Here is a 23793-nt window from a genome sequence, read left to right as displayed (position 1 = left end):
TCTTTCATCCTTTCTATTCGGGAAACTTAATTAGATGAATGTGGAAACAACCAGCTCTGAGTAATGAAGACCACATCTAAATTCAGAGGAATGTGCTTTTAGCAGGAGAATTTACATTTTTCAGATAAGGTTGGTATGCAATCTAAAAAGACAAAGCCATTTGCTATTGAAATACACAGACTTGTGACTATTTCATCTCTTCTCTGAACTGTTGCCACAGGTTTTAAATGCATTTGTGCTAAGACATTATTAAGATAATGTCATCAAGAGAATGTAGTCTTTCAGAATTCCTCAATTTAATACAGGAGGAGAAATCATATGCAAATCATGGATTATTGGAATTTAGTGACCAAAGCAGACTGTTTGGAATTGTTAGCACATAGCGAGTTCAGTCCTGTGTCAAACCACTGCCTTAAATTCATGTTAGCAGTTCAATCCTCCTTGGAGTGCTAACTGTTCTCTTTCAGAAATCACAAGCATTTCTTCCACGAGTCAGAAATGTCCCTGTGATTATCTGGCTAGACACATGAGTAAGAGTTTGTGAGCTCCTTTTGGCTCAGGATACCAGGCACTGTCACAAACAATAAAGTTGCCTGTCTGAGCCCTACCAGCTCTTGCTTAAACTCTTCTGACTTGTCAAACAGCAGAACCATTTTAAGTCATTTACAAGAAGGCAATGTAATAAGGTCGTTACTTCAGTAATAAAAGCACCTGGATGACAAGGACATTAAATTTTATTGTTTTTTTTCCTCTCAACTCAACTCTTTACAGTATCTTTGGTTTAACTGAATCTGGATTTTAATGAAGAGCTGTAGCACTAATTATTTGTATTGAAAACCCTCATCGATATTGGAAAGTTCAAGCATGCAGAGGTGAGCTAACAGGGAGTGATGCAAAATTTTGAACAGGTAAAGTACAAGCTTAAACAGGACCACATTTTAACCTGTTCCATTACGACTAAACAACATCAAAGGCTGTTTGTATCATGGAATAACATTACTTTTTTATATGCTATGTTACACAGAAGGTAAATGACTGAAATATTAAAATAATTTGGTATAGGGGAAGGACATTTTATCAGAATCAGCTGAAAGAAAAATGATACATCAAATTAGAGTGAAAATTAATTTCTCTTAGTACTAGAACATCAAAGCCCTGTTATCATTTGTTTTTTTATCCTATATGAACACAGCATGTCTATATTCTCTCCAAGGGTCTTGATATTCCTTTTTCTTCTGTTAGTATTGTAAAAAGCATACACAACCTTGGCTTGTATATTTGAATTATCCTTGCTCTTTCTGACTGATACTTAGTCAGAAGTGCTCAACTTGAAGAAGCATTTCCTTAAATACCTTGCATCATAAAACATATGTAGAGAGAACAGGATATATGGCACCTATTCACTGTGTAGTTTATTCCTCTATTTGTGTGCATTTTTAGAAGAGGAAAGATAGTTATGAACAGAGTTCTAGTGTATTTTGGAGACCATCATTGCACAGTTGCTTGCATAAAGGATTAAACCTTCAGGATAAATGAGAGAAGTATAAATTTGCAGTAATCTCTGTGGGGAAGAAGGAATTCTGTTTTATGCATTTCTTTTATCCTGTCTCATGCCTTTTTTTATAGGATTTACTTGAGGTCTGAGTTCTCATATGTAAATAGGTTTGTCTTGTCTCCAGTGCTTTATGTGCATACACAATAGGACTTTTTTCCACTTATCACTAGCCAGTCATTCAAAAAGTCCTTTCTGTTTCTGTTGCAAATGTAGGTCTGTTCTAGGCTTTCAATGTCCCTTCTTCTCATAGAGAATAAATACTCTTTTCTGTGCTTCCAAATGTGGGTGTGTATGGACAGAACACATCAATCGGTATTAGAGAAACCAAGCTTATCTCGCTATTACCACAGATATTAATTTGTGTAAGCATCTGCTTAAAAGTATGCTGACTATGAAAATTTAAAATTTCTTTTGCGAATTAGGAGGGAGTTTGTATAGATGAGTTTATTTTCCAGCAACAGAGATCTCAATTCACCATGCCCATTCTCTCATTCTCTGTATTAAAGGCTTTCATTTGTAGGCAGTAATCATATTTTTGTTTTAGCTTAATGGTGTGTAAACCAGTGTGTATGTCCTTACAAGAAGCCTGTAGTAGATCTGAAGAGGTACAGGCTGCCTTATTTAAAACTCTTAAATGCTTTGTGGTCTTGCAGCCAAGGAATTTGTCTGATGGATTTTCATTTTGCTGGCTTAGCAAGGCTGTTGCAGGGGTTACCAGGGAATTGGAAGCATGCAACTTGGAGGATAAAAGTAGAGGACGCTTTCTAAAGACCAAGTCACCATCTTCACAATGGATTCCTCAAGTAAAATCTTGTATTTTCACAAAATCATATTGCTTGAATAAATGGTGATAGTTGAAAAATAACTGGGCATCAAATTGCCACTGCATGCAGTAAGAGCTGACAGGTCTCCTAATTTAGGAAAGGCAGCTTAGGTTTGGTCTCTCAAAGCCAGGATCTCTGCCTGCCAGTGAGAACATCTGTCAGGAGTGCCTATCCATCCCAGCGGCTGGCGAAAGGACCAGATGACCTCTGAGTTCACTTCTAGCCCTGTCTGATTATGTGAAAACAAAACTGTTCCCAAGGGAGTGGCAGAGGCAGCTGCCAGCTCAGGACAAAGAGCTGAGCCTTCAGCAGCAGCTGCTGCAAGGAGTTTAGAGGAGACAGCACTTTCCAATATAATGGTGTGAAATGACAGATGGCACCTTCCACCCTGCCATTATGGTGAGGAAGGATCTGCATGAGAGAGCTTCCTGTTTTGCCATCTATTGGGACATATTGTAGAGGATTAAAAACACCTCTCTGAACTTTCTATCAAAGTGCTTGTGCAGCTGAATTAGATTAGAATCACCACAATGGCATTTTGTTAAATGAGAGTAGCTGAGAAACAATGAGGGAAGAGAGCTGTGGTCTCTACATGTTTCTGATGCAGTTTTATCAGGGGCATGACTTTTATTTAAACTGATACAATCTGTCCTGTTGCACAGTAATCAAGCTATTGTGGGGAGAAGGTGCCTTTCTCCCAGGTGGCCTTTTCTTTCAATGTAGGACCTTTAAACAGGCAGAAGCTGTGCTATTTCATACATAGATAAGGCAGAAAATGCACAAGCTGCAAGAACGGGATTGACCTTCCCTCTCCTTCCATCTACACACACACATCATTTAGATAAATTGCACAATTCAGAAAAAAATTTTAGGGAAAAATCCACTTAAAATGAAAGAAGTGTAAAAATACATTTGAAAAGATGTGTTTTAATACAAACTAACTGTTGTCATGTGGTTGTGTAAAGAAATGAATACCTGCCATTGTGCTCATCCACACCAAAGTTAATTTGCTTCTCTAAAGAAAAGGTTTTGAATAATCTGTCCACCATTCCTGAAAAAATTCTTCATGAACCATCAGTATTTTATTTTCACTTTGCTCTCTCCCAGGACAAAATGAGTAAGAGATGGATTATGCTTTCCTTACTCTGCAACCCGTCAGCCATTTTCACACTACTAAATAGAAAAATGTTCTTTTAGGGAAAGAGAGATTCCCGTTGTTGGAAAGATTTATTAGGAGTAGGGTCCATGTAATACATTCCCTAGCCTGCAAAATCCAAGCCATTTTTTCTGGTGCTGGTATGTGGCACATTATTATCAGTGGATGCTCTCAATGGAAAATGTTTTCTTCCTAGTTATTAATAGAATTCTGTTGGCTTTTGATTTCTGGTGATCAAAAGAACCCTGTAGTCCTATTGAGAGAAAGAGATGCTATCTCTGCTGTAGCCAAGACATGATATATATGTGGCTTTGAAAGTTAGAACCAAAGCTTTCTACTGGAAGTGAGAGACCAAAGAAAGGATCAAAGTTTAGGAGTGATGCATGTATGAGAGCATCAGATAGACTGCAGCATGCCTGGCAGGGAATCACTATAAAGGTCACACCCACAGATGCTTACAGAGTGAATTAGCAGTTCTGAGGAAAGAGTGCAAGGTGAGTAGAAGTGCTTCTATGTTGCTGAGGTTTTGTTTTCTTGTTTAAGTTTGTGCAATATTATTGAATTTATTTACTTTAAAGGTACCAATGGTTTGTAATATTAATTTTATGCAAGATCTACCAGCGCTTTCTACTTCAACTGCTCAGACTGTCAAATAAGGCACCTTAATGTTTCTTTCAGATAGCTGAAACTAAGATCAGTTAAAGTGCCAGCTCCCTCTCCTCCAAGTTTTTTAACTAATTTCAGATTTATTTTGGCACACAGCAGCTGCAGTAACTTGAAATTCATGATAAGAGATTAATAATTTGTTGTATATACTCCTAAAAGTCTTCAGATGTGTATGTTATAGAACTGTGTGCCAGCAAGGGTCAGAATTAAAGCTTCCCTTAGTATAACAAAGATTTAAACATGTCACCTTAATATTCACATTCTCTGGCTCCTGGCATGTCTTGTTTCATATCTGACATTCGTGGTGTTGACTGACTCCCAACAACCTGCAGCTGAAAGGACTTAAAGCTTTCCATCTCTCTAAGCAGACATGAACAAATTAATCCGCCCCCAAATCCTGCGATGGTGGACATGCAATTTTTTTATGGAGCCACGTACATGACTTGCTCAAGGTCGCCTGCCATTGTTGGACTTACAGCCAGGATTAGGATTCAGGTCTCAATTCAGGTCCCCAGTCCTCTGCTCAGATAGCTATGGCACGCACTTCTGTCCAAAAACTATGGACAATAGTTCTTTTCTCTAAAAATGTTCTCAGAATTACAGTTAGAGGTTGTAAGAAATTGAGGAGGTCATCTGGATTTATTGCAGCAGCAGCCAGCACAGGTACAAACTCTGTGCGTTCACACTCTTATGCTACAATGTAAGGGAATTTAGATCACATTTTTACCCAGGAGAAAAAAACCCAAATAATATCTATTATCCTTATGAATAGCAATTAAAATATCATTGGCAGCGTTTCCTAGCTGCTTTGCAGACCTGCCATTTGTCTATGCAGGGCTCAAAAAAGCTTTACAAAGGTAGGACAGCAGATCACATTCAGGAAAAAGATTTTACAAAGCTCCTAATGTTCAGGTCTTCCTTCTAGCCACCTCAGTAATACAGTAAGCATTATTGGAAAGACTAAGAAGGTCCAAACAGCTTTATAAGAGGCAGGAGAAAAAATGGGAATCTTGTTATATACAGCTTTCAGCAAATTGTAAATGCAGAAACCTGTGTTTCAAATTAATTCGGCAACAAAAATCCTATTGATTTTTAGCAGTGGAGGAATGCATTCATTCTGTGTTTTGCCACGTGAATTTTCTCAGAGCTCAGCAAGGCTACTCAGAATAATCCCAGCTTGCGGGACTGTTTAGGTCTTAAAGAGATGTTGTCCTGCAATAATTTGCATTTTATAGCTTTCATGGTTCGTGTATTGAATTGACCTTGATACTGAGTCACCAAAACAAATATTTTGTGACCTGTTTTTCATCACTAATTTCATTCTCACATTTCTCTAAACTGAAAATGAATGTTCATTTTTAAATTTGTGATTTTACAAAACAAAAATTAATCAAAGAGTCCCTGTACGTTCCTTCCAGTTTTGAAAGCAATAGTGCTTTACTTTTCAACTCCAGATGGCACTGCGGTGCTTAACACCACCCCGCTGGGGAGGGCTGATGGAATGCAAAAGCAGGCAAGCCCCTAAAAAACAAGGGCTTGTTTGTTTTATGAGAAATCAGCTAAGAGTTTTTCCATGCAGATGTCCTATTTTGCTTTCAGTTCGGCGAAGACTGGGCTAACAAATGGCAGCTTATATGCCTGAGATAGGATTTGTGGAAGAAAGGACTTGCTTGTCTGTACTTGCAGGAGGTCACAAGGGTAGTAGCCCTTGCCTGCACCAGCAAAGCCTAATGCAGCCCACACTGCTGCCAAATGAAGGGAGAAGCTCTGCTGTTGCACAGCGCTTCGTATTCATGGTGACTAATCCTATCACTGTATAACTGGTAATTCTGCTTTATAAAAATGCATTTTCAAGGCTGGACTGCAAACCATTGAAGTAATGAGGTTACTAATATCTTTTCTAGGAAAAGCCATAGACTTTACTGCTTGGAAGACATCCTTTGCCATGTCATGTCATCACCTAGACTATTACAAAAATGTCTGCAATAAATAATATTCTTCCTTCGTGTTCATCCGTTGTAAACCAGGGAATAGGATGTTCAGATATTTGCTTAATGATACACTCACACGCGTCTATACTGCATCTTTTCTTACATATTTTTCTACAGATTCTATCTCCTTAGTTTTATAGCCATTTTAATTTTGTAGAAGTCTGCCAGACTCCTGCCTTCTCTTTTAATGCTTCCCAGCTTTCACTGTAATTCTCAGATTTGCAAAGAATAATTTCTAAATGCTTGTTACATGACCTATGGACCCAGATGAAGTTCCCAGCTCCCAATGCACAATCACTAAACCATTGCTCAACCCAAGTCTCAGTAACATCACTGGTTCTTCTGTGCATTTCATATAACAGAGTTCTGGAATTTGCTTCATAGGCCGTGATATCCTGTTCGATTCCAAGCAAAACTCAAAGAATTTACATGGGTTCATTTGCAGTATGTTTGTATTTTTATCTGAAGTAAATCCTTTTCCATTAGTTAATGAAGCAACTGAAGACATATAGAAAGGGCAGGCAATTTGTCATACATCTTCCAGCACGGATGACTGTTTCATTACAAAAAGTTTATGGAAAAGAGACGAGCCCATAAGACAAAAAAGAATAAAAGCGAGAGAGATATGACTGTGTTTTAAACAGGCAGGACCTTAAAATAGTCTTGGTTCTCCTGGAAGGACCATATGGAACACTTTTCCAAAAGCATAAGAAGTGCACACACACCTGCCCCCACACACAGAGGGTGTCCTTAAGCTCCCCCTAGAGTTATGAAATATTAGTGTATTTGCCATGTTTGTTCTGGTAAATGAGTAGCTCTAACACCAAACAATCCTGAATGTCCTACATTACTAACGATGCCTCTGAAGACTGAGAACCTGTACCACACCTGCTTTTGTTCCATAGCTCTGTAGCTCTTAATTGTCTTCTCCCGCCTCGAAGTTGCAAAAGGACAGTGGTGGCTCCTAACAGCATAGTTGTTATGTTATCAGCCTGTGTGACACAACAGATAAACATTTCTTCTTTCAGAGTGTGTTCATGTCCTTTCTAGGTCTTCTGAATAAAACTCAGAAAATGTCCTGAAATCAATTCTTTTAAATTCAAAATAAACTTTAATTTAAGAACACTGTCTCCAAGTAAAATTTATATACATTGTATTTATAATTTTGCTGCTGACAAGGTAACATTTACATGTAGTAACTTGCATTACTCACACTTAAATAGGATCCACTCAAACGTTAGACTGAAACCAGTGCCAGAGCAAATATCTAAAAAAAACCCCCTTTTGTGTATAACCATGACACATATGATGAAAACAAAAACATATAAATATCTGACCTAAGAAGAACAAACCAAAGCACTGTTGTTACATCATTAGAAAAACAGGACTGGCAGTAGAACTGATGTACATTTTCTGAAGAGACATACAGAGTTGTGGTGGGTTGACCCTGTCTGGATACCACTAAAGCCACTCTATCACTCCCCTCCTCAGCTGCGCAGGAAGAAAAAACGTAAGGAAAGGCTCATGAGTCGAGATAAGGACAGGGAGAGATCACTCACCAGTTACTTCATGGACAAAACAGACTCAACTTTGGGAAATTAGTTTAATTTATTACCAATCAAGAGTCTCAAATACTTTAAAAGGTTGCAATTTGGGGGTTTTTGCCTTCTCTTACATGCCCAGGAAGCTGTAAAGTGTAACACAAATGACACAAGTGCTGTCAGCCTCTGACCTAATAAAACAGAATCAGCAACCATTTGCTTTTCTGACCAAATAACTTATATAGCATGGGCAGTTGCATCAGACAAACATGTTTGATGTCTTCTATGGTCATAATCTAGACTTACTCTAAACCTGTCGGGAATTAGCTTGTTGCAAAATGTTTTTGATTCATTTTGCAAAACAGAGACCGGACACAGTATCTGACGAAAATAAAGAATGGAAGTAACATCTGTGGATAGTGCAGCCTTCCAGAACTGAAGCAGGAGAATTAAACATTCGATGGAATGTAATGGAAACTGGTTTGCACAAAAGAAGTGGGTTTGTGTCCTAATTACTGTCCTGTGGAAACTGATTCTGCCAGCTCCTTTGAGGGCTATCTACCCCTTTCTTTGCTTGCTGATGAAAAAGGTGCAAAACTTTGTTTCTTCACTAATTTAGGCCTAAACATTTTTGTTCATTTGTTTGTTTTTAATGAGAAAATAAACAAGCTAAGGCTGAAGTTTTATGGCTCATCACAGTAAAGAGCCAAACTTCTGAAGTTTCTCATTTTACTTCATCCTGAAACTGTCTAAACTCACCCAAGTTTTTGTTATCTATCACCTTTTTTATCATTATGAAAATAGTGTCTTTAGAGCCTGCTGGTAGAGATCATTCTTAGAAAATTATAATCATGGTGTTGTTGGTATTTCTTCATATCTGGGCTGACCATTTCAAACATCCCATCCCATTTTCTGGAACAAGCAGACCACACCGTTTTCCAAAATTAATCCAAAGAAGATGGCAAACCAAGGGAGTATTCGATTCAAGTTCAATGTAACTGCAAAAGAAAACAGAACAAATTTATCACATACTATTTAAGAAGATCATAGAAACCATGTGAGAATTCATATTCATTTGCATATATAAGAAATCACACAGATCTGTTAAAAGTCTGCATTCCAAAGCCATGCATAAAATTAACATGAAATTTTGATTTTCCAGAAACTCCAAGAATTCTATTTTATGTTTTAATGATCCATGATGACTTGTCTCAAATTCTAATTATGGATCTAATGGATATAATACAGCATATACAAAGGGATGACAGTGAGATGAGGTGCTTTTTTTTTAATAAAGTTTTTTGTTTCAATCACTTTCTATTAAAGTCTAAATAACAGTTTTAAGCTAGATCTATCAGTCACATATCTGATATTGATTAAAAATATAGAAAGAATAACGACTTCTGTAAAACCTGCAGTCTCTCACACACATTCTATACACATAAAAATAAAAAAAAGCAAAAATGTACCTCTAATTGCCTGAGAGTTTGATATCAAGACAAACACTTTTATGAATGCAAGGCACAAAGGTGTGTAGTCATGTTCCCAAATAACAGCTGGGATTAGCAAAAGCTTTCCATAGGTGGACAACAGCAGTGCTTTGAGAAGTAAAATGAAGTCAGACTTTCTTTTCAGCATTTCAGGTGTCATCCACCATAAGGTAATAAAAATGCCAATGAAAAATGAAGTTTGTTCTAAAAGGGAATAAGAGGAGTTGGAAAGAGAGAATGAAGAACAAAATCAATACTTGTCTTCTTTGAAAAGGTCACCAGCAATGAACCCTTTTCATCCAGCATAAGAAAAAATACTAAGGTGAAAACACCATTGAGCTACTAGACTTTTTTTGACACCATATTCCTGTGTTATGGTGGAATTAATGCGGATGTCAAAAACCCTCTCATAACAACTGTAATAGATGAGTTACTACTGAAAAATGAGTTCAACATTTTTACTGACATGTTATAAAAACTTACTTAAGCAACATTAGACAATATATCATTTAAATTAAACTCTGAATGTCTAAGAGAAATACTAGTTTTAATCTGCAAGTTTGATGTAAACACTATCACCTGAAAAGTACGAGAATAAATGTATTAACCAACATAAAACAAAAGCCCTCTCCTGCCCTCAAATGTAGTCTTAGAGCACAGATGTGTTTACTCTTTACTGGTCTGTATTTTTGTGCATTTGTTTAAAAAAACCCCAAACTTTTTCCTTACTTTTGTAAGGCACCTTAATGAATAATAAACCTTGAAGTCCACATCAAATATGGAATAAGGCTGACTCCTACATTGGTCTTCAAACTATGTCAGTAGATTCAGGTAAAGATTTCTGAATATTGTCACTTTTCAGTGTTTTCATATCTAATGCTAATCATACCGGTCTGAACTGTAATCAGGATCAAAACAGGCATTTAATTAAATGAAGGCAAATTAGAGAGCATGTGTGTAATGGTGTAAGCATACTGGGTTTGACATGACATTGATTCTGTATGTATTTTTGCAATATGGGCTTGAAGACTGATGAAGTTTTGCAATGCTTAAAAAGTAGACAGTGACATATCATCAATCTTACCTAAAGAAGCTATGCCAAACATTCTATAAAAATCCCATTCTTTGGCATATCTGATTAAGTCATCAGGATCTGTATTTTGGCTTGAATCCTGTAACTGCAACCACCTGATATAAGCTTCACAGAGCAAACAAAATATGCAGAGCTTTCCATGAATCTAGTAAATGAACAAATAAAAGCATTAGTATTGAAGCAGCATAAATTAAAGCATTAGTATGAAATTGGTATTTAAAATATATTTCAACATCTTTACACAAACAAGCTCCATAGATTTATTATTTTTCTTTAGAATATAATCAAAACTACTTCTGTTGAATCACTAGTTTAGCACATCATCCTTTTAACATCAGTTACAACGACAGACGAATTACAACGTAGAAAACTGCAGGAATAGTTCAATACAGCAGAATGTATATAACTGTGGTTTCTAAAGCCTGATCCATACTTTTCTAAAATTGAGAAAGCTGTTTCATCTACGAATGCAAAACCAAAATTGTGCCACAGCTAGGAGAATTATACTATCCAAAATTCCAGTTTAAGGGCAACTCTCCCATTTGGCAAACTGGTTTATATAGCCTTGTTTTTCTTTTTCACTGGGACAATCTCCATTAGAAGAAACTGGTATCGTAGTTATACCAAAATATTTCTTAATTGTAAAGGGTGAGGCACCAAAAATAAATGGAGCAATACAACCAAACAAAACTTAAAATTATCCTCTGAAGTGACTGCAAAAATGATGTTGTGAGGGCCCAAAGTTAGCATGTTTCCACATTAAACAGCTTATAAATTGTGTGTATGTGAGGTGATTTCTGATTTCATAGAGATTTAAAGACATAAATGCAATTTCTGTGCATGGATTCTATTTTTTCCATTAGAGGTGAGTTATGCCAATTGCACATACATGCCCAGGCTTAGCTAGTTTAAAATTCAACTCGATTTATTTGAATAGATGACATTTCCACAGATAGAATAGTTCTTCCAGAACCCTCACAGTAAACATCATTACCAGTCTCCAGAAGCACCGAATTAATAAAATATATTTAGTGAGATTTATGCTTGAGAGATGAGGCAAGTATATATATCAACATTGCTTAAACTGGACTGGCTAAGAGCCATCAACATGAACCCAGCACACACTTATGCTTGGATAGTTTGCTCTGGATTAGCTTCCCTCTCCTGGGAAATCAATCCTTACAGTAAAAATACACAATTCTGTCAGAAAGTATACACCTGTACACTACAGCCTGGCCAGCCCAGCTAAGTTGATTATGTAACTCTGCATCAACAACATTTGAATCTTTTGCTGTAGCTTTGAGAGCATGGTTAATTAATCAGGAAGAAACTCATGAGAAATTAGTACAGTAGGTTTAATTGTTACAGTATTGTTAATATGGTGTGTTCTACTCCTATAGCTCATTTCAGAAAGAATTGTTTCCAACAGAAATTTAATTTGGAAATTAATTTGAAATTAGATCTTTCTCTTACAATGTAATTTAGCACATCATCCTTTTAACATCAATTAATGTGATAGGTAAATTGGGGGGTTTAGAGAACCGTATGAACAGTTCTATACAGTTCCTTCTCTTCAGTGAGTAAACTGACTGCTGTATTTGCTGGTACTGTGACATCACTACTGTGAAGACAGAAACTGTCTTAGTAACAGCTGGAGCTTGAGATTTCATGTGTTCTATTCATGATATAACTGGTTCAGCTTGCTGAAATCTGTGGAAGGGCAGAAGAACAATTCCTAAAATTTTATAATCACAACAACTTACAATCAACTTACCAAATCTAAATATATTTTTAACCAAAAAAGTCACAAAGTAGGGGCATAGTAACTTACATTTATCTTTGTATTGAAAAGAATGTGCCTGTATGCTTGTGCTTTGCATAAAACAGCATTAATCAAGATGATAACAGGATCATACTCAATATATTTGTCCACAGGTTTCTGGCAGGATTTCTGAAAGTTAAAAATCAAGAATTAGGGAAAAAAATAGAAAGCAAGAGTTTATGAAATGTTCCTATAATCTTAGCACAACTGCATAAATCCAAACTAGCTATTCAATTCTTTTTAGTCTTTCCTTAATTTTCAATACCTTTTGAATCCATGCAGAAAAATTGCTTCCCCTCTCTTGATACTGCAGTTGACACACAGACTTCCCGTATAAAACATAAAGGTACACTATCGATTTTTACAGGCTTCAGGTTAACACTGATAATAAACTATGTAAGCATGGACTTAGTTATCATTTTGTGCTCCGCAGATGCAAAAAATAAAACTACCTTCCCAAGACTCAAGAAATGCACCAGCATCTTGTTAAAGGTTAACTTATCATGCCTCATCTACTGGGTATTTCGTTTGGGTTATTTTTGGTAATTTTTTGGAAAGAAAACTACTTTCTTCTATCACTTCCTTCTTTTCAGAGATGCTTTATCCTCCTATCCCACCTTCTTCTTCCTTTCAAGAAGACAGTAAATGTTTTTTGTTGTTGCACTGTTATTCCATACTGTTGTCTGGATGTTTCAACTGATTTCCCATTATTGAACAAATACCAATATATTCAGAATACTGATAATGTAGTTTTCATACACAGCTATAGCCAAAGAGTCGGAAGGTGCCACTAAACAGTGGTAGGACACTAGACCATTACTTCTTCAATACATTTGCTGGTTGCTCCTGTTCCTGCTGGAGAGGTTATTTCACTCAGACCACTGGGAGCTGCTTGTCATCAACCCCCTCCTGCTTTATTAACCTACCTGCATGGCTGATCACTCCTTGAGTTAAATGAGAAGGCATAACAAAAGGCTGATATGCTAACTGTGAGCAGGAAGGTTAAATAGCAGTCTTACAAAAGGCTCACCTAGCAGACCTGAGGGGAGAAATAACTTTTAGCAGAGAGATGAGGAGCAGCAGAACCACTTCAGCTCAAACAAGTGCACTTGCAGAAGGGTGCTTGCCTGCAGGTCAGCTTTCTCCTGCTCCCGATCCTCCAGTTTGGCTTCTTGTCTCCTCCAATCTGTCCTCAGCTAATCCTGCTCCCCTGGGCCTTGGCATTAGTTGCTGTGCTCAGAGTACAACAGTCCTAGAAATGATCTCTATTTCCACTTTAATGAGTGGATGGCTGTGCGCTGCCAGAAGAGATATGTATGCACACCACTTTCTGAAATGCTGAACGGTCAAAAATGCAGCATCAGACAGCACACACCTACAGATAAACTCCCAGGAAAGGAAAAAAAGTTTTTTCAGTTTTATAGATTCCTTATGTCTATTGTACAAACAGCAACTAAATATCACACAGCTGCTAGCTCACTTTTCCCCCAATAGGATGAGAATCAGAAAAAGGTAAAATGCATGGGTTGCAACAGGACCAGTTTAATAATTGAAATAAAGTAAAATACAGTAATAATAGTAATGAAATGGAAGATAAGAATAGAGAGAGAGATAAGACCCAAGAGAAACAAGTGCTGCACAATACATTTTCTTACCACCCACTGATCAAAGCCCAGCCTGTCCCTGAGCAGTGATTGGTTCCTCCCAGCCAACTCCCCCTAGTTTATATACTGGGCATGACATTCTATGGTATGGAGTGTCCCTTTGGTCAGTTTGGATCAGCTGTCCTGGCCATGCTCTCTCCCAGCTTCTTGTGCACCTGCTGGCTGGCAGAGCATAGGAAACGGAAAAGTTCTTGATGTGGGGTAACTACTGAGCAACAACTAACACATCAGGGTGTTATCAGCATTATTCTCATACTGAATCTAAAACACAGCACTGTACCAGCTACTAGGAATAAAATTAAATCAGCCAAAACCAAGAAGTGTCCAAAGTTAACTTTGCCTTGCTATTTAACAGAATTATTATTGTAGAATCTGAGAATGCAAAATTTCATCAGCAAGTTGACTCAAAAGTCCAACATCTATATCAAGAAAAACATCCAAACAAATGCATAAATTGAATAGAATGTCTAGGGAATGTTACAACCACTAATCAGTGTTTCTCGGTCCACTTCAAGGAAAAATTAAACTCATTTGGATTAAAAAAGAAAATACTGTGTATGACAGTACACAAGTTAGATATAATGAATTCAAATACTGACTCAATTAACCAAGAGTTTGATAGGTCTAAAATTAAAGTGAGTGAGATGGAAGAAAGGACATAATTAACAGAAGACCACAGCTACAGGATTTAATAGAATGAAAAAGAAATTGCCCCTTTAATTAAAGGCAGTGTCCTGCTTCATTTCTTTCTACTGGGAAATCATGAACAGATATTTTTATAGGTGGTAATTTACATATGTCAAATCTCCGGGTTGATGTAGCATGGGAAAAGTCCAATTTTTCAACACAAGCACTGGATAAGTCCATGCAAAATAAGATTATTCGTCAACACAACGGGTGTCATAAAGGTTAGATGAAGGATATCTGACATACCCTTGGATTTATTATGCTCTCAGATTCTTCTACAACAGAACATTTTTTGACCAGGATCAAAAATCTTTCTGAGTAAAGAATGGTATTTTCAATTGGAGGATCCCAATCGAACACTGATCAAAAAATGTGCAATTAAGAGGTACTGCAAAATTTTCACTGACAGCTGACATGAATTTTAGACCATTAAAATATATCAGACCAACCCTCTGGGCAAAACCGATGATACAGAAATTCTACTGCAGATACGTAAGGAGATCACTACAAATGAATACACAAAAAATGGTGTCTTCTGCCCCACAGTTTCTGGCAGCCAAATACGAAATCTTCTGCAGCTATAAAAATCATGTTTAATTTCGTATTTCTGTCTTCTAGAGCTAGATGAGAGCCCTATTCTTAATATATTTTATATTCCCAGCTTACTTTATTTCTGAGTCTCTGTTGTAAGATGGAAAAGTCCTTTGTGCATATTCAGCCAGTGACGTAGCCAGCATGAGCTCATCCAAGGATTTGTGAGACCTACAAACCACCTCTGCTGCAAAAGACTTGCGTACGCAGTGCCACAGACTAATCGGACAAGATGATGTTTACTATACCAATAGAATATTACAGAATTAACATGTCCTCTAGGATGAATTTTTCTCCAGACCTGGCCTTTTTGGTTATTTTTCTGGCTATACTACTAAAACATCTAACGCTAACCTTAAATGCCTAGGAAGGAAACCTGTGACTAGAGCCTGACTTCAGCAAAATCAATGCAAGTAAGGGCTGATGCAGTTTTAAGTACACATAGGTTTAACCAGATAGTTTTATCTAGTTAAAGTAATGTAACTTTATTGACACTGATAATCTGACTAATACTGTCAGAGAATATTGGTATGAGCAACTCAGGTCTGGAGAACTGCTTGCACACTTACTTTTAAGAATTCAGTCAGGCAATTTACAGTGAACTGAAACACTGGGGCTCATGTCTCATTCCCAATTGCAGTTCTGCACAGGCTGTAGTCAATGGCCTGGGCAGCATGAGTGAAAAAAGCAATTCTTATACAAATCTGAGTTTTTTCAGTCTTCTCTGGGCTTTCTTGAAGAAATGCCTCAGTTATCATAACCAGTTCTAAAGCAACAGAAGTAATTGGATTTCTCTATGCTTTTAGCCATTTTTCAATTTCTTCCTTAAATATGTAACTGACATCAGAAACAGGAAGTAACTGGTATTTTTTCTTGAAAAAATAGACATTACTTTGACTAAAAGGTATTTTCAGATTATGTTGCAGAAGAGGAAAGGTTAAAGCTGACACCATAAATTCTAATTATACATCTTCTGAATTCATAAATTTAAGGAAAATTACAAGAGTTTGATACTGACACACAGAAGTCCAACAGATACCGTGGCCCCCTAAAAAAGAGTGTTGAAAGTATTTCAATATTCTAATAAATTTAAATGGGTATTAGTTTAGGAACTGTTTGACTAACCAAATATTTAGGAATATTTGACTGTGCTTGTCCATTGTTTCAAAATAAAAAAAAAAAAGCTTCCATTTTCATAGTTTAGAAATTTACTTAGTTTCTTCTCAAAAAATAAGCTAGTACAACCACGTTCTTCATAGCATAGTAGATCAGATTCTTTTTGATCAAAGCAATACAAAACATTCAGGGAAAGCAATATATATTTTAACATCTGAGTTGTATTACATATAACCAAAAAAAGTACTCATAAGTAAAATTACTGATATGTAATTCTAATGTTTATGACCTTTTATAAAACACTACTCAAAAGGCATAACTCTTCTTTGTTCATCAAAGATGAAAACTTGCAAACAGCGTTCACAAATGTATGCCCAATACAATAAAGTGTACAAATATTTGAGAAAATACCTACTGTCACTGAAGGATAAAGTTCCTAAACATGACTTTTTTGGAGTCCAAGCTCCATCCTGATATAAAAATACCAGGAAAACCACACCAGGAATAGCTTTGCAAATCTCTGGACATTAGAAACATCAGTGAAACAGTTTCATTTTAGTTTGACAAAAATACGCTACAATTTTTTGCTGGACTACACATACAGCAAATTTTAATAACATTTACATAACTTCGACATGAACATAGGTCCATTTACATAGGTTCACAGGGCAAATTAGCACAGAGCCATTCTCTTGTGAGAGTGCCCTTAATCCCAATTGCCCCCTTAAATAGTAAAATGTAATTAGCTGTGCTGCTTTCAGGAGAGGGTTCTTTATTAGGGAGGCAATTAAGTGTCATAATAGGCTGAAAAATGAAACAGCTCGGTTTCAGATGCATTCCATTTCAGAAAACAAATTAAAAATATTCTTTTATAATTTTTTCCTACATGACACATTTTCCAGTAGAGCTGGTCTGTAAATAGTTATGTAAAATTAGCATACTTTATTTTCCAGGATGATCTTTGTACTCTTGACAGATTTGTTACCTTACCATATAAATGCTTTGCATTCAAAGCATTTACAGTCTCTCTGCCTTGCTGCAATAAAAGAGCTTTTCAATTATTTTTTAATTGCAGAAAAGCTAAATGAAGTGTGCACTACTCAGGCAATTTGGCTTTCTTATTACAAAACACAAGGGGGATCCTGACTGAGCTCTACATATTGCAATGAATAATTTCTTTCCCTTTGTTAGGGTCTGGAATGATTTTAACAATTTATTTTTAAATACAACAACATACATATAATTGAAAACCAAATTTTAAAAAAGTTTGCATTCTTTTCCTTCTATTTCTGAGAAAGTGAAGTTTGCTAATTTCCTTCTATATTCATTGCACTTTGCGGAACTTATTCCAGGTTATCAGAATGTGTTCCCACCCCCTGCCCCAGCATTAATACCATAGTAGCAATGTTATCTGAGTAGTACTTTTTTCTAACTCTTCTTAGTGGTTGGTTTGTAATATATTCAGTGAAGATTTGCTGTATTATTTACAGATGAATTAAGTTTTATGGATCTCAAAATAATTAACAAAAACCTTACCTAGAAAGAACCATATAGGCTTACTTTCAGCATCACTTCTCATTTAGAATAGGGTAAACATCAGTACGTTCCCAGATTAGGACTAAAACCAGACCCATGAGCTGAAAAGTGACAGCCAAATGTCACCTTCATTGGAGGCAATCCTAACATGTCTGCACATCCCTACACCCTCTCCTGCCACTCCCCAGTTTTCATGCTGAGAAAAAAAGTATATTAAACAGGCCTTCCCGAGGACGTGAGTTTGTTCAGAATTTTATTATCTCTTTTTAGGTGCCTTTAAGTTCTTTTTAAGGAGCAACAGTCCACCTGTCTCTTGTAATGGCACTTCCACAGCCAAGGATACATAGGATGAGAAAAAGTTTCATCCACTAAATGTGAATCTTGAGCAAGAATGAATGTGCAATGCCAGAGGTCTGGGCTAGGCGTTTGCTGAAACTGGCTTTGATTAAACAAAACAGATTTAAAAAGACGTTATGGAACTTGAGGAATTTGCAGCAGTTAGCGACCTTGCAGAGCTCTTAACAAAAGACATGGCCTTTCCAACACAAGCTTCATGGTACTGTGTGGACTTCTATGTTTTACAGAAGAAGGTTCCTTTAGTTTCTTCAGTATCCATTGCAAATTTATTCCCAGAGTGGATGGTAACACTTGTGAGGTCTTTAATGCTTGCCCACGTTAAAATTACAATACAGAGTTCAAAGAAACTTTTAATTATATTAAGAGCAATAACAAATGCTGCAGGTACTAAACAGAAGCAACATTAGGCTGAATTTCCAAAACTGTACTCTAATATTGTGAGCTGGAAACACATATTCCCTAATGGAAGCTTTTAGTATTTGCCTCTGGAAAAAATTCCTTCTTTACTTCAACAAATTAGTAACAGAATACAAAATTGTGGTATTTTGCTTAGATATTCAAATTTAAATCTTCCACATGATAATCACATCCAGATCAGGTTAAACACATCCTAGAAATAAATGTAGGGCAAACAGAAGATGCAGTGGGGAGAATTTAGCTTCTTCAACCTTGAGATGATGTTCCAAAAAGCGCTGAATGACAGGGTCATCCTGAGAACAGCAAAGATCTTTTCAGATGCAGATCTATTAATTTATCAAGGATAACTTAAAACTAGCACTGGGCCAAGTCTGTAGGTCAGTATAAAACAGTGATGATCTTGACAGTGTTCTTCTTGTTTCTTATTTTCTGAGGCCCTTTATTTTACTTACCATATGGAACAAATATCGGGTTGTTGGTTGTTTTTTTCCCATAATGTGTCAGTATTTTCAGGTACTACTTGAAAATGGGAATTAAACACAAATGCTTTTTAACAAAAAAAAAATCATTGGCCTCACTTTGAGTATCACTATACAATCTTTCTATGAACTTTTCATTTTTTCTTTCTTGTGCTACAATGGAGTAGCAGTATTCAATGCTCTCACTCCACAGAGACAAGAAGAAAACTGTTCTCAGGCTGAGAGATCACATCTTCTAATCTCACCTCAGACCTCCAATTTTTCTGAAACACCTTTAGCTTTTTGTAAGTTTTTAGAGGCCTCCACTCTAAGTTTTATACCTACTTGATATAATGATGTTTCACGCTGATAAGTGGGATCTACATATATTTTGAAGTGAAGCCTTCTAAGCTATTATAATTTTCAGGTTAGATTCATCATCAGGAAGATTCATAACACTGACAAACTCCTTATAACACTCCTTGTGAAAGTTTGTGAAGGGTATCAAATGACATTCTGTACTTGACTATCTTTTGTTGTCAGCAGCACAGTCTTGCCTGGATGGAGTAGAATGTCTGCAGAGAGTTAGCACAGTGACAAAACTATCCTTACAGATTAAAAGGAGTAAAACAAGAATTGCTGTATTACAAACCATGAGGTCTTGGTAGCTGGAGACAAACAGTAGTGCTTTCCTGCAATGCACAGATAAAACTGAATTCAGATCTGCTCACTTAAAGGAATCTTTTGATCTTGGCAATCCTCTAACATTCTCATCTCCACTTTATAAACCATGAGGTAACATGTTTCTTACTCAAGGGTTTCGTATTGCCTGTTCCTCATGAGCTCCTACTTTCAGCACTTCCTGGATGCCAAAAATTGAGAGAAAATCTTAAAGATGATATGACAAGCACCACATACGAGTAACTAGGACTGGAACTGACTATGATAACCCACAACATAGCCAGAGGAAACAGACTGGTAGGAGTAAGTGAAAAATGTTACATATCTGGACTGGCATGAAGAAAGGTGGACAGGATTCCAAGTTGCTAGGAATGTGTGATTCTTTGCTTTCTTTTCCTCTGTTTGTTACTCTTTTTGTATGAGTTTGGCAGCTGCGATGAATATAGCAAATGAGACTTAAGTCTTTGACTCTACGTGGGATGCCACAGCTCCAGAAGACCAAGATCTTTGGTCCTCAAATGGTTGAACGCTAAGAGGAATGAGTGCCATCTACTGGCTCCCAGTTTGCCTTAGAGATTATCATTGCCAAATTAATAAGCATAACTGATGACCTGGGTTTACAGGATGTGCTAAATCACTCCAGAGGAGGGCCACAAAGGCGATGAGAGGGCTGGAGCACCTCTCCTATGAAGGGAGGCTGAGAAAGTTGGGGTTGTTCAGTCTGGCGAAGAGAAGGCTCCAGGAAGACCCTATAAGCAGCTTTCCAGTAGCTAAAGAGGACCTACAAGAAATGTGGAGAGGGACTTTTCACAGGGACATGTAATGATAGGAAAAGCGAGAATGGCTTTAAACTGAAAGAGGGTAGAGTTAGATGAGATATTAGGAAGAAATTCCTTACTGTGAGGGTGGTAAGGTACTGGCACAGGTTTCCCAGAGAAACTGTAGATGCCCCATACCTGGAAGTGTTCAAGGCCAGGTTGGATGGGGCTCTCAGCAACCTGGTCTAGTGGAAGGTGTCCCTGCCCTTGGCAGGAGCTTTGGAACTAGATGATCTTTGAGCTCCCTTCCAACCCAAAACATTCTATGATCCTATTATATGGCTGCAGGCACAAGGTTTATACTTGTTCTTTTGTATCCAACTTGTCCTTGATTTCAAATACTAGTGTGAGATTCCACATGAAATAGCTCCAAAGAAAACAATTTACATTTTTATCATGTACCAATGATGAATTTCACCATGATTTGACCACCAAAAATCTGATGCAGATCATATCCACTACTAAGCATGATACATTATCCTAGCACAAGAAAAGCAATTAAAAATCAATTTTTCCTTGTAGTGTGCATGTCTAAAGCCAGCAGAAATCCATCTCTATTACTTTGTTTGTCTTTTACCTAAGAAAACTACTGATCTCACTAGTTTTTGAAAAGTCAGGGATTTTTTGTCTATGTTTTCAGCTGCTTTACACTCTACAGCAACAAACCATTTAAAGTGACTTCTGGGTTGGGAAAAGAGAAAGATGTGAATCAGCTCTTTCTACTATAATCAATGATTTGTACATGCCTTGTTTCCACAGCTGCTTCTTGGTAACAAAAGCTGAGATCTAACATGTACCTCTTTCAACCTGAGGTAGGCCAGTTTACATTTCCCCAAATGTAAACTGTCCACAGAGGTCAATCTACAATCTCTGCTTTTGATCTAGGAAGTGTCTGAATGACTCAAAGTTAAAAAGCTGTAAAGGAATTCATCACAGATTTCATACAAAGCATTTTGGTCATCTCTTATGTTCATAGCTTCATGTTTTGTAAATTAATGCATCTTCTATCAGCAGTCGCAACATGCCAAGGACTTCAAAACCAGAGGGAACAACCATAAAGGAAATTTGAATGATACACAACTAATTCCTTAGAAAATATTCAACAACTGGTTCAAGCACCGGGTTTCCTCTATTTCAGAGAGACCAGACAGGATGTTGTGAAACAAAGTCACAGATAAAATCAAAGGTTTAGTCAAGTTGTATTTGCAGATCTCTCCATTCCATTTTTCCCCATACTTAGCTTCCTAAGTGATCCAATTTTTTACACGCTACCAAAAAAAGTAGAAAAATAAGTAAAAACTCACACCAGAAACACGTCTACACAAACCCTATCAAAAGTTGAAAACAGTAACTTAGAAATACTTGAAAACACTGCTGAAAAAGGTAAATGTTTTTTTGCTGCCACTGCAAAATCTCCAAAAAAACATAGGAGACACTAAAAGAGAAAATAACTATTTTAACATTTTGAAAACACTGAAAAAAAAAACAACAGAACTGTGAGAGGCAGAGTGGGAAGGGAGAGCAGTAAATAGCCTAGAACATGCTGGTGCCATTTTGGAAAGCTGGGTAAGTAATACAGAAGTCCTCATATGTACATTCACAGAATCATGGAACATCCTGAGTTGGATAGGACCCACAAGAATCATCGAAGTCCAACTCCTAGCACTGCACAGGACCATCCCCAAGAATCACACTATGTGCCTTAGAGTCCTGTCCAAATGTTTCTTGAACTCTGTCAGGCTTGGTGCTGCGACCACTTCCCTGGAGAGCCTTTCCAGTGCGCAACCAACCTCTTCACAAGGGTGAAGAACCTTTTTCTAATATCCAACCTAAACCTCCCCTGACACAACTTTATTCCTTCGAGTCCTGTCACTGGCCACCACAGAGATCAGTGCCTGCCCCTCTGCTTCCCCTCATGAAGAAGCTGTAGACTGCAATGAAGTCTCCTCTCCAGATCCTTCACCATCTTCATTGACCTCCTTTGGAGGCTCTCAAACAGCTTTATATCTTTCTTACATTGCAGTGCCCAAACCTGCACACAATATTCAAGGTGAGGCCGCACCAGTGCAGAGCAGAGCGGGACAATCCCCTCCCTTGACTGGCTGGCGATGCTTTGCCTGATGCTCCTCAGGACACAGATGGCCCTCCTGGCTGCCAGGGCATTGCTGACTCATACTCAACTTGCCACTGACCAGGTCCCTTTGAATAATCATCAGTCAGACCCTGAAATTTAGGTCCAATGGTATGGGAGCTATGTCCAACCACGTAGCCACACTCAGATTCGCCCTTCAGCAAGAGCCAAGCCAAGCACACACAGCGGCAGACCCACTGCACACCCTGTACAAGAGTGCACAGGACAGTCGGGACAGTGCTACCACGCAGGTGCCCTTAAGGAACTGGAGGAAATGACACTGGGAAGCAGGACAGATGTAAGACCTACAGAATCACAGAATGGGACAGGTTGGAAGGGACAACAGTGCGTCATCTGGTTCAACCTCTGTGCTCCAGCAGGGTCATCCTAGAGCACATGGCATAGGATTGCATCCAGATGGTTCCTAAATATCTCCAATGAGGGAGATGCCACAACCTCTCTGAACAATCTGTTCCAGTGCTTGGTCACCTGCACAGTAAAGAAGTTCTTCCTCATATCCTGTGCATCAGTTTCTGCCCGTTGCCTCTTGTCCTATTGGTTGGGAGCGCTGAGAAGACCACCTGGCTCCATCCTCTGGGCACCCTTCCTTTAGATACTTACATACATTGATGAGGTCCCCTCTCAATCATCTTTTCTCAAGGCTGAACAGGCCCAGCTCTCTCAGCCTTTCCTCGTAAGACACCCGGATTCAGGGAAAACGGCCACAACCCCGCCAGCAGGGGGCGCCCCAAGGGACCGCAGCGCGCTTGCAGACGGGGCCTCCACCACGTGCCACTGCCTCCGGGCGTCGGAGCTTCCCACGTGCATCCTTCCCTTCCATTCCCTTCCCTTCCCGCCGCCCTGGGCGCGACTTGACTCACGCAGATGGAAATGCGGAGCACCCCACGCCGGTAGTCCCGGTAGAGCTCCGCCGCCTCCCCGTTGCACTCGATGCAGCGGTAGGCACCGAGCGCCGCCATGGCGCGCGACAGCACCTCCGGGCCCTCTCAGGCTCCCAATCCGCCGCCTCGCTTCCGCGTTCGAGGGCGCAGCCGAGCCGGACCGTGCCGCCCTGCATTTCGGGAGTTGTAGTTCTCTCGCCATGGCCGCCGGCCGGGGCCCTCCAGCCGAGAACTCCATGTCCCAGGGGGCAACGCGGCGGCGGCCCCGCGGGAGCGGCGGTGAGGGCGCCCCGTGTC

General features: G+C 38.3%; 1 protein-coding gene across 3 annotated transcripts; it reads right to left on the bottom strand.

Moving 5' to 3' along the window:
• Positions 1–8376: 8376 nt before the first annotated feature.
• On the bottom strand, positions 8377–23625 carry ARV1 (ARV1 homolog, fatty acid homeostasis modulator). Of its 3 annotated transcripts, XM_027685795.1 has the most exons (6): positions 23476–23588; positions 18959–19025; positions 12148–12267; positions 10308–10461; positions 9203–9427; positions 8377–8731 (listed from the first exon to the last, which is right to left on the bottom strand). In XM_027685795.1, the coding sequence occupies exons 2-6, from the start codon at positions 18998–19000 to the stop codon at positions 8625–8627; spliced, it is 648 nt and encodes a 215-aa protein (XP_027541596.1). In that variant the 5' UTR covers positions 19001–19025; positions 23476–23588; the 3' UTR covers positions 8377–8624. The 3 variants fall into 3 exon arrangements, with proteins under 3 accessions (XP_027541596.1, XP_027541586.1, XP_027541604.1); XM_027685785.1 differs by lacking the exon at positions 18959–19025 and having other exon boundaries at positions 23476–23625; XM_027685803.1 differs by lacking the exons at positions 18959–19025; positions 23476–23588 and adding an exon at positions 23216–23337.
• Positions 23626–23793: the final 168 nt, after the last annotated feature.

This window comes from Neopelma chrysocephalum, unplaced genomic scaffold, assembly GCF_003984885.1.
Source record: "Neopelma chrysocephalum unplaced genomic scaffold, ASM398488v2 Primary Assembly neopelma1_23, whole genome shotgun sequence".
Lineage (NCBI taxonomy): Eukaryota > Metazoa > Chordata > Aves > Passeriformes > Pipridae > Neopelma > Neopelma chrysocephalum.
The sequence above is the reverse complement of the archived record's forward strand: the minus strand, read 5'-3'. Positions and strand labels throughout refer to the sequence as shown.

Excerpts from the sequence above, each read along its gene's own strand:
- ARV1 (XM_027685785.1), bottom strand. The coding sequence starts at position 23,574 with ATGGCGGCGCTCGGTGCCTACCGCTGCATCGAGTGCAACGGGGAGGCG. Across the intron at positions 10,462-12,147 it reads TTTTCAATACAAAGATAAAT|ATTCATGGAAAGCTCTGCAT; the intron begins GTAAGTTACTAT and ends TTCATTTACTAG. Across the intron at positions 9,428-10,307 it reads GTTTGGCATAGCTTCTTTAG|AACAAACTTCATTTTTCATT; the intron begins GTAAGATTGATG and ends ATTCCCTTTTAG.